Consider the following 12,091-nt stretch of genomic DNA (forward strand, 5'->3'; position numbering starts at 1 on the left):
AAAATCAATCTGCAGCAGAAACTTCATAAATTTAAATTTGTTTGTGCCACTAACACTTTAGACTAGAACAGTTCAAACACTCAAAAAAAAATTAAGCTTATACTAGTACACATAAGGTAAACTGAATCTATGTGATTTTGAAAATTGGCAAATTTTAGGTAGATAAAATTTAAAAACAAAAAAAAATTCTATTAAATTTTGTTATTTAAATTAACATTTTTATAAGATTTTAACTAAATAGGATGATGGAAAATAATAATTGAGATTTAAAAAATGGAAAAAGCCCTTACAGTCTGTAAACAAGCAACTAGAGTTTTCAGAAATTAAGAATTCATTTTTTTCTTTTTTAAATATTTTGTCTCTAAATTCTTTTTTTTCTTCCAAAATTACCATTATTTAGAATTTTGAAAACAATCACTTTTCATCAGCATATTAGCAAACAATTTTTTTTAAGGAACTGAAGTAAACAATAATTGATGAAGTTCAGGAATTAAAAGTTATTTTTGTTTCTCTTAGCAATTTTTTAAGCTTGCTTTAAAAAAATAAATAAAGAAAAATTCTTAGATGAAAAAATAGTCAGCAAATACTGAGATACTTAAAAAAAAATTTGATTTGAGAAACATCTGCAGATGTTGCGTTAATATGCAGCACTATCTGTCATGTTGGAGGGTTTCTGCTACCAGGGTCCTTTATTTGTTATAATTAACAAAATTGAGATAAATGAATAGGTAATTAAGTGATAAAGATATGAAGTATGCTGTTGAGGAAATATTTGGCAATGTTTAGTTTGGTCCCTGTGATCAACAAAAACAAAAAGATTTTTGATTGAATTTCAAACGGCAGGAGTCTTTTGTAAAATGCAACACAGTTGTGCATGTAAGTACAACAATTCTTCCCACCGAATAAGAATCAGTGCACACATATATGGACCTATATGTAGTTGATCCAATGGGTCCTTGATTAGCATTTTTGTACTATATCGACGACAGTACTCAGAAACGGATTGTATTTGATCAGGGGTGATAATCATATAGGTAAAAAAAAATTTCCTGTGCTTTCCCTGCCCATATTATACACAATATATTAGGAGGAAGCACATTCACTAAACTCTTATGTGTTATACTAGGATCACGATGCTAGTTTTAGTTGCTGTAAAAACTTAGAGAAATAACGAGCAGCTCAACATAAAAGAAATAATGCTATAATAATTTAATACAGCCGAACTATCATCTTCAGATATCCCTGCGATTTGAGGGGCCTGCATTTTTTAAAAGACAAAAATTCCCTATTTTCCAGTTTGCACGGAAAAATTTAAAATTCCCTGCATTTTCCCTGTTATTTTAGATGATTTTTAAATTCTCAGTATTTTCCAGGTTTTCCCTGAGGAGTGGCAACCCTTTAAAATGACGCTGTCGTGTAAACCAAGCATTTTGCATACTTTCTTGGTGACAATCAACATGGAAAATAAAAGATCCTTTTGTTTCTTTTGAAAAAGAAAATTGAGCACTTGTAAGCTTGAAAGAATGGAGCCAAGCAACATACGCTGCTTGAAGAAAAAAATAAAAAACAAAAAATAACACCTTTAAGCACTTTTTGAAAACACTACACACCTTGTAATACATAAATAATACAAATAACAGGGTGCATAGCCAAATCTTTCAACAAAAAATAAGCACATTTAAAGTACATTTTAAGCACTCAAAAAATATTTTTAAGCACTAAAAATGCAAAATAATTTTCAAAGACTTCATATTATCATGATAGTATAACTAGTTTCTGTAGTAGCCATCATAAAATGATCAAGAGTTTTTTCGGTTCGATATCAGAGGGTGGAAAATAAAGTCTGAAATGGAGAATATCTTGTAAAATGCAGCAGAGTTGCACATTAGAGTGCTCACTGAACCCAGCTCAGTAGACGCCCATGTGGACTCGCAAGTATTTCATTAAACATGTAAAATGATTGGTGCTATCATACGCTACTGTCCGACGGAACGCCGATACGGAATGTGAAAACATTGAATAGAACAATGTAAAAAGCACGCTTTTGCATAATATGTGGTGAAAATAGGCATGGTAAAGAAAAAAATATCAATTTCGAAAAGGAAAAATTAAGCACTTTTTAAAAACACCCAATGAAAAAAGCACCATTAAGGATTTTTAAATAATGAAAATCGAAAATAAGCACATTTTAAAAACACTACGTACCATGAATAAGTGCCACCCCAATACAGGTGACGGAGTCCGATCAGTAACTTTGCTGTCACCCGAATATGGGTGACATGACAGTCAACGTGTTAACAAAGATTCTTACTGCTTACATTCGGTTAATCATCCATAAGAATCATATATTATAATTGTAAAATATAACTTAACAATTTTGTTTTGGTACATTTTGATTAAATAAAAAGAATTTTAAACTTTTTGATACTAAATGCTCAACATAACACTATATGAAAAAGAGAAACGAATAGCAAGGGTCAACCAGGATGATATCTCGCCAAGGTCAGGTTTTCTCTTATAAACAAACAACTGACAGAAATTCTTTTAAATTTAACTTTCAGCAATAACTTGAATTCTGAAGCCGTAAAAAGTTATTAGCCATTTTTTCCTTATTTCAGAGGAAAAAAATTATTTTTAAATGAAAATGTTAAATTATAAAGCGATTTTACACACAAACAATTGACACAGTAAACAGATAAGAAAGTAATGCTTACATGAGAAAGAACTGGGGCAAAACTTTGACTGTATTCTAATCCATCAAACATCTGTAGGGCATTCACATCATCAGTGTCAGATGGAGTTCGTTTATCAGATGATTCAAATTTGCTATCAGTGATTTTGGAACCTTGAGCTTTTTGAGTAATAGTATGCTTCAACAATTGTCGAAGGGATTCACTGGCAGATGTAACTTGTTTATTACTGTCGTTGTCATAAAGGGAAATTTCTAGTTCAGCATTACTATTCTTAATAGGTTCTTCATTCTTTTTACAATTATCACTTACATTATTTAAACGTGCAAGTCCTCGACTTTTAGATTCATTAGCTAATTTATACACTTTATTTCTTAATGTGGATCGAGGAATACCATAAATAACTGCTGCTCTTCTAGTTCCCAGTTTTCCACTTTGAATGTCTCTGATAGCAGCTTGAAGCTCATCCTCAGTATAAGATCTCTTAGAATTGGCATCAATTTTTCTTCTGCACCTTTAAAAAGATATATATTTAACTATACATTGACAAAATATAAACTAATATGGAAAAATGTATTCAAATGGGTTATTTTCTCAATCTGTTAGCTTTTGTGTTTTGCATTATAATATTAATTTTCATTATTTAATATGTTTTACTTAAACTATTCACAAAGAGTAAAAAATAAATATGCAGACACATTTTGTATTAAAATTAAATTTTAAAAAAATAATAAAAAGTGGGAAAAATGTCATTACTGCCCCATGTCCTCAAGATGCATTTCTGAACTTTTTAAATAATTTACTATGTTATGAAAGTGTTAGTGATAAATGCATACTTGTGTTCGTTCTGATATAGTATGAGTGCCTACTTGAATGCATATATAATCAATATTCTTAGAATGATTAGTATATTTTGTTCTACATATCATTTTTTATGTATGTGTTCCCAACTTTTCTGTAATTATTGTCCCAAGAATGATAAGTGCCTCTATAGATTATTCTAATTGAATAACATATAACTTACAGGTTGCAAATAACACTTTTCCCTACAGAACTGTAAATTTTAATTGAGGTACCATTTCTGTTAGGGTCAATAAACTTAATTTCACCTTTAAAAAATCTATGGGTCACTTTTTTGTAATAACTGTCTCCCTATTTTTCTTCTAAAGTAATTGCAAGCAAATAAAAAATTTCATTAGTACAAAATGTACTAACTTACTTTTATAAAATATGGATAATTTAATTAAAGAAATGAAATAGGTTTTTACCTATTGGGCAAAAACTTTTGTTTTGCAATTACTGCCCTAACTGAAATACAGTTAAAAGAGATAGTAAATACAATAAGGCTCACAAAATACTTAACTATTTGAAAAACTTTTAATGTGCTTGATTACTTTGGTTATGATGCTATTACATATTTAGTTATTAGATATTACTTTTTTGTCAGATTTCTAAGATTAAAAGAACATGATTTGGCAATAAGAACTTTATCAGTAAATATAAGAATAACAAATTTCAAAAATCAAGAACAAATTTATGACTTATTTTATTTCATAACCGTCATTGAACAGCCAAACCAATTTTGAGTTAACAATTACCGATGTTCAACTCTATAGCCTTGTTATTCTGCACCCAATCCAGAAGACAAGGGAGCTCCTGGATCAAGTATTAGGTGAAATTTGCCTTCATGGAAGACTTTTTGATGGAACTAACCCACACTTGAGTTACATGGAGATTAAAACTATGAAAACCTTTCACAGTTAGCCTGACAGCAAGAGGTGGCTAACACATGATCCACTGAGGATATTTACATCAGCGCTGCGGCTGGTGTGGAGTTTGTGTCGCCTAGCTATCGCTGGGATTCAAAGGTCACTTCATTGGGAGTCGAGCACTCTACCCCTTGAACCACCACAGTTCTATGACTTGTTAATATTATTGAGATAAAGCTTAAATAATCTATTTACAATTGTTTAGATAGTTATGAATACATTGTTTTGTGTTTTTAACCAGAGCTTGATTTAGAAAATCAAAATATTAATTTTGTAAAGTAAAACTGAATAATTAAAAAAGTTTTTGAATTTAAAGTTCACATCACTTTATGCATTCATTTTTTACTCATAAAATTCAATAATTTAGAATATTCGCATAATTGCTTGAGTTATAATTTTATCTGAGTTTCGTAATTTTGAATTTATCAGCTTTTATATTAAAATTTTGAGTGTAAACAAGAATTTGGTTACTTAAAAGAATAATAAATAAATAAATTTCTACTACTATAGAAATTTACAATTTCAGTTATAATTACGTGTTGACATTTCTAAATTTTAGATAAACTGTGGGTAATAAAAATTAGATCACAAGTAGAATTTTCACATGAGTAAAAAATCAGATTGAAATTTTACCAGGCTGTTTGGATGAAAAAGTTTTATTGGTCCATACATTTTTAAAAACAAACAAGAGTTATGGTTTTAGATTATTTTTGTGTCTGCTAACAAAATGTATTTTTGTGTCTGCTAACAAAATGTAGTCTAATATACAATCCATTTTCTTAAAAATTTTAATTGCACTAACTATTTAACTAAAATGTTTTCTTTTATTTACTTAATAACATGCATTTCGTAGAAAAAATATTTTCTTCATGTGCTTTTAAAGCGCTTGAGAGGGGACAGTTGCATGGAACTTTCATTGCTGGTCCTTGATTTTTTATTACCTGCCCTATAAGAAGATAGAAATTTAATAATATAATTCAGAAAAAAAGTTTTCCTAAAGAAGCGCAGTTAGCTTTTCTCACCATAAAATTGTAAGGGAAAGTGCTGAAAAGTAATTTTAACTTTCTTAGCAGAAGATATTTAATTAACACAGAAATTTTATGGGAAACATATTATATATATTTGTCTATTAATATAATTTTTATTTTTTGTATTAATATAATATAATTTTTATTTGAAATGAGTTACATTATATTTTTGCTAACTCAAATCTGTTGCACATAACTTGGAACGGTCTAGACTGCAACATGCATACACACACTTTCTTGATTTTGTTACGCCTAACAAAAATTTATTATTTTTCTTGAAGAAACTGGTATTTTACAGATTTTGGTACTTATCTACCTAGGTTCTGTCTTAAAATATTAATTTTATAATATTTTATTTTCAATTTAAGATGGTTGAAAAAAATCAACTAGAGAAAAAAAAAATTTAAATCCTGGAAGAATTGAAATTGTCACCAACGCAGCAGATACAGGTTGTTATAGGTATCAACAATGGCTAATGCAAGATTTTTAACTTGAGACTCATTTTTGTGAGAAGTTTTAGCGAAATTTATAAGTTTATAAAAAAATTATATACAATTATTATACAAATAAATATATAAAGAAAAAAAAAAAGTTTATATATAAAAAAAAAATTAAAATTTCATAATGAAAAAACAAACAATGTAATTAGAATTGCTGCTGCTAAAAAAATAATGAAATTAGACAAAAAAAAACATAACTATAAAAAAAAAGCAAACGAGAAACATAAAAAAAATTCTTTTTAACTCTTAAAACAAAAGTTTGAAGTCTCATTTTTCTATATTATCTATAAATGCTCTTAAAAATTGCTGCATTTTAATGAAGACACTGTTAAAAATAATTTATGAAAATAAAATCATTCTAGTTTCCGAAACAAAACTTTTACTTTGAAAACTCAAATTATTTACATTTAATACAAATTTACTTATTATTCATTATTTCTGTTTTACTTTTCTCTTGGACATCAGTGGCTGTAATGTAATGAGTATAATTCGAAGAAACTTTAAATAGGCATCACCATTAAGCTCAGTCCTAAAAATTTCACATTTTTTTTCTCTTTATTTGACTATCGAAATAAAGAAAAAAAAATCGAAGTTAAAAAAAAGATTAAGAAAAAGTTACTATCGAAAAAATATAAATGCATAGCTACTTAAAAACTCACCCAGGCTTTACAGGGATCTGAGGAACTTTCAAAACTGATTTTGAACACAATCTATCATCATCAAAATTTAAATTTCTGGAATGTTGGGACTTGCTCGAAATTGCTTTGGAGTCATTAGCGTTTGTTTTCAGAGAAGTTTTACTTAAATCCAAAGGTTGATCCAGTGATGAAGAAGAATTTACAGTATTACCACTAGGCAAAGCAACATTATGCCATGCAGATAAATTTGAGGGGCAAGAAGTAAAGGAACCTGTAACAACAAGACATTTTAATTTTGTACTTATAAATTACATGCTTTGCACTTGGAAATAAAAAAATTTGGATGTTATTTTCCCCTGTTGAAAATCAGCTATTAGATTTCGCACTTTCTATAGTAATACCATATACAGTCGACACTTGATATTAAGGCCTCTTTAATTCAAAGAAAAATGAACCTCTAATGTGGGGTCATTATATTGCAAGTGCAAGAAATAGCATAAATAGCCCCAAAATTTTAAAAAAAAAGAAAGAAATACGACTAAATTTGACAAAACAATACTTAAGAAGTAGGAAACTAACAGAATAATTGATAATAACAAAACTTTCTTTAACATACATAAAGTACTATTTAAAATATTAGTGCACTAATTAAAATATTACCTTTTCTATAAATAACATGCAACTGCAAAGCCTAAACAAGAATCAACAGATAGGATGTGAATCCCACTGCTATAAATTGAAAATAAATGAACCCAAAGGGAATAACATTTTATAAAATGAGTTCATAAAAATAAGAAAAGTATGACTAACTATAATTGATTGAATTCTTTGAAAAGAAATTTTTAAAGATGGCAAATGCATCTTTTTAACCTAATGAATGGATACAAGAGTTCTAGAAATTGTTTTTTATGATAGTGCAAAATACACCAATGGATTATCACAGTGAAGTAATCAGGGCTGGCATGAGGGAAAGGCAGACAGTCGACATGGGCTTAGGCACTGCCCTTAAAAGGCCCTATGGAGGAAGATTTAGGATCAAAGATCTTAAAAATTTAAATATTGATACTTTTAAAAAAAGTATAGCTATCATACTCATTTTGTGTTGTTATAGGAAATATTTCATAATTATCAGACTTTTTAATAGCTTTTCAATTTTTGATAAAAATACACTAGTGAATTAGTTTCCAAAAATTAAGCATTTCACTACTTCACTTATAAATAAATGCATTAAGAGGGAAAAAAATTTAATACTATATTCAGAACAGTCATGGAATTAGACATTTGAGCAGAGTCTTGCAATTTTACAGCCCGCTTACAAAACAATCAAAAAACAGTCAATACAAACAAATTTAACAATAAAAATAATTATGAATTAAATGCAAAAAAAATTTTAGGTCATATTTTCAGTTGTGAAAATTAAAAGCAATATTTAATGCCATATCTTTCAACCAACAGTACGAAAATTCCAGCTTGGCTTTACGATGATGAATTTCAAAATTTTATGAGCCTCATCCAAAAAGCTATATTGGTTTTAATAGGCATATCTTAATTTCAGTTTAAAAAAAAAAGGTTATTAGTTTTTTAAAAAATTTTTATGGAAAATTTACACCTAGTAACATAAATAACTGCTTAAAACTGATACGTTAATGTTATGTCATGTAATTATGGTAATGTTTTATCTAATATATCTATTTTATTTATAATTTCATAATGTAAAAAAATAAGCAATATTTCTTAAAATACAGAATTAGTGATCAAGTTTTTTAATATGACAATAAGTTAAAACTAGTATCTTGTAGCAGTCATAAATTCCATTTGTTTTAAAAATATCAATTTAAAATTCCAAGTAGGCTGTTAAGGATTCATATCAGTTTTATCGAAAATTATCGTGAACATTGAACAAAATGTAATTGGTTGAATAATTTTATGATTGCATTTATCAATTAATTTGAATATTCAATTAATATTTAATCTTCGATATGCTTGTAACCAATCTGAAAGAATAAGTTTTAATTTTTAGTCAACAAATTGATTTTTATCATAATGGGGCCTATAAAGCCAAGAAGTTAAGACCTATAGATTTACATTACTAATTACATTATTGTTAGAGTAGAAAACAAAGTTCTCACATTTACCTGATAAATTACCCTGATCAGACGATGCTGAATGTTCGTCTGTATCTAATCTTAATGCATTGTAGTTTTCCACAGTAGGAATAATACCACTGGCAGGATCCTATAAAAATAACATTTTTCTTAACACAGAGAATTAAAATGTTTCAGTGCAAAATATCATTAAAAGCTAGGTAGCAGAAACCGTTTGGTATAACAATGGACAGTGAAGAATATCATAGTCTCTGCAGATTATTTTTGACCTCAGATATATATATTTATTTTAAAAATAATTGGAAAAAAATTGCTAGCAGAAATCAAGAACAATTCAAAAATTTAAGGACAAAATGAAAAGAAATGATTTTCCCCTTTTTTTATGAAAAATAAGACAGAGTTCCTTATATTAAAAATCTGATACAAAAAAAAGGATTGTTCATTTTTCCAGTTATCATTTTATTTGTCTGCAAAGGAACTGTGGAGATACAGTAATGAATTTCACTAGAAGAAACTTTCAAATGGGACAAATCAGAGCACCGTAAATTACAATAATTTTCATTAACTTCCTTTAAAATGAAAAGATTTTATTTTAATATTATGATCTGCAAATTCTTTATTTCTTAATTTGGTTTAGAGTAAGCATGTTTTTTCTTTTGAGCAAAGCTAAAGTATGAATGCATAAAATTAAATTTAAACGAAGTTTTTGTGTATAACTTTATTATATTCAATATCTGCAAACTGTTCTAGATATATATTAGATCCAGCTTAATTTTTACTGTAATAATCTCTGCCCAGGGTTCCCACTCAATTTCAGAAGAAAATTATTTTTTTTTTACTTTCACCAGCATAGCTACCAACATGAAGAGGAAAAAATCCAGTAGATTTTACGAAATACAAATTTCCTGATAAGTGTTGCATGATATACGAAATATTTTAAATATGGGGAATTTTATTGTAATAAAAATAGAAAAATTTTATTACCTTAAACATTAGAAATGGTCCTCAATATTTTCCATTTATGATTCACATTGTACTTAAACAGGGTTCCCACTCTTTTATCAAAGCAAAAATTAAGCACTTTTAAGGACTTTTACCAAAAAAATTAAGGACTTTTCTTCAAGAAATTAAGGATCTTAAAAATGGCATAATGATTATTCATCATCAAATAAAACATCATAGATTAATAATAGTAGATTTAAAAAATGGAATAGCTTTTCTTTAACTCAGTAAATCAGATTCCTAATGCATCGCTTAAAATGAAAGTAATTATATCGGCCTGCTGATATTTGTGTTAAGTCAATAATTTGCGATACATCGATTTAAAAATGTCTAAGAGTAGTACTCATTAAAATTGCCACATCATAACAAAAAAAAATGGGAAAGCCAAACAGAAATAAAACAAAAAATTGTTCTCAATTTTTATAAGAAAAACTTAACGTTGAAAATTACACTTTAAGTGTTTCCCATCGCCGGATTTATCGAATGATGAAAAAGAAGGCTCTTTAAAATATGCTATGAACAACAAAAAAAAACACAATTAATCAAAAGAGCAAAAGAGGGACAGAAAATTTTCCTCAATTCTTAAAACAAAACTTGCAACGTAGAAAATCAATTTTCTATTTTACTGGTTATCTAATTATCTGTATAACTTTAAAAGAAGAGTAGAGATAAAAATTAAAATTGTAAAGTGTATTGAAGATGGAACCAATCAATTGACACTGTGTAAGGAATTTGCGTTGTCAAAATCTACAGTTTCAAACATTTGGAAAAATTGAAGTGCAATTCTTGCCGCACACGACAAAAATATGGTTTCATGGAAAAAACTGTGTGGAGCTGAGAGAAAACGCAGAAGAAGCTTTGTTAAAATGGGTTGCCACTCATAGGGATAGAAATCTTCCTGTGACCGGACCTATGCTTCAAATTAAAGCAAATGAGTTTGCTGAAAAATTAATTAGAGGAAAGGGATTTTGTGTGCTCCAATGGATGGCTGCATAGATTCAAAAAAACGGAATAATATTTCTTAAGGAAAGATTATTGGAAAAGAAGCGAGTGTTGATGCAACGAATGTGGAAAACTGAAGTGTGGCCGAGTATTATACAGAATCATGAAGAGAAAGACATTTTTAATCCTGATGAAGCTGGACTATTTTACAAATTGATTCCCAATCAGACGTTAAAATTTAAAGGAGAAAAATCCACTAATGGGAAATCCTCCAAAGTGAGAATAACAGTTCTTGTTTGTGCTAACATGAATGGCTCAGAAAAGCGAAAACTAACTGTCATAGGCAAATCTCAAAAACCAAGGTGCTTTAAAAATGTTAAAAAACTGCCTGTAAACTACAAAGCTAATCAAAAAGCATGGATGACCTCCCATTTTTTTGAAAAAGAACTTTGACAGTGGGACAGTGATTTATTAAAAGTAAATCGTAAAATTGCACAGCTCACCCCCATTTAAAAAGTCAGAGTGTATAAAGCTCGTATTTTTACCACCAAATACGACTTCTGTGTTGCAACTCATGGACCAGGATGTTATTCGCTTTCTGAAGTATCACTATAGGAGACAATTAGTTACGCGTATTTTAGATAACTGTGATAAAAACAACACGGACTCAGAATGCAACATCTCTCTTCTAGAAGCAATAGTTTTGCTAGAAAATCGTAGAGGCATGTAACATCAGCTACAATCCGCAACTGTTTCCGACATGCAGGTCTTTCAAAGGGTTTAGAAGAAAAAGATTCCAATGTGGAGGAAGAAGATGAAGAAAATTTACCCATCTATGGCTAAAAAAACATGGAATGGACATTTTCCCTAAGGACGTTATTGAGCAATTTGAATGATGCGATGATGAAGTATGCACTTCTGAAACTTCTACCAATTATGACATTGTCAATGAAATAAAACAAACGGATGAAAGTAGAGAAGACTTATTAGAAGAAAATGTTGAAGACGAAAATGAACTTTCAGCACCATCTATAGATGAAGTTAAATCAGCCATAAATGTCCTTAATATGTTTTTTTTTTTTACAGAAAATGTGGATCAAAAATCTTGCATTCTTAGCACATTATAGATAAGAAAATTGATGAACTCTATTTAAAATCAAATTGTGTTCACTCAAAAATCACTAATTGTTTTCATAAAAAGTGAAATTAAAACTAATATTCAGCGATGTAAGTACTTTTTTCCATCAATTTTTGCTTTATTATCCGTTAATTAGTTAATAATTTTTTAAATAACTTATGTAAAATTGAAAACCCAATTTTCAATCATTCAACTGTCTTATGCAAAAAATATTCTTCAAAAAATTTGAATATAGTAAACCATCGATTATAGAGGACACTTTACTGAGTTTGCAGGCGG

At 28.6% G+C, this 12,091-nt stretch overlaps 1 protein-coding gene across 2 annotated transcripts in view; it reads right to left on the reverse strand.

Annotated features, from left to right (window-relative positions):
• The window catches only part of Eip93F (Ecdysone-induced protein 93F), a 32,934-nt gene that overhangs the window by 4,647 nt on the left and 16,196 nt on the right, over positions 1 to 12,091 (reverse strand). For both annotated transcript variants that reach the window (XM_087154924.1, XM_087154925.1), the window contains exons 4-6: positions 8,761 to 8,860; positions 6,647 to 6,896; positions 2,715 to 3,204 (exon numbers count right to left, since the gene is read on the reverse strand). In XM_087154924.1, the coding sequence (XP_087011050.1) occupies positions 2,715 to 3,204; positions 6,647 to 6,896; positions 8,761 to 8,860 (840 nt within the window). The remainder of the gene's footprint in view (positions 1 to 2,714; positions 3,205 to 6,646; positions 6,897 to 8,760; positions 8,861 to 12,091) is intronic.

Source organism: Parasteatoda tepidariorum, chromosome 11 (genome assembly GCF_982258835.1).
Source record: "Parasteatoda tepidariorum strain Cologne lab strain chromosome 11, Ptep-v5.0, whole genome shotgun sequence".
Taxonomy (NCBI): domain Eukaryota; kingdom Metazoa; phylum Arthropoda; class Arachnida; order Araneae; family Theridiidae; genus Parasteatoda; species Parasteatoda tepidariorum.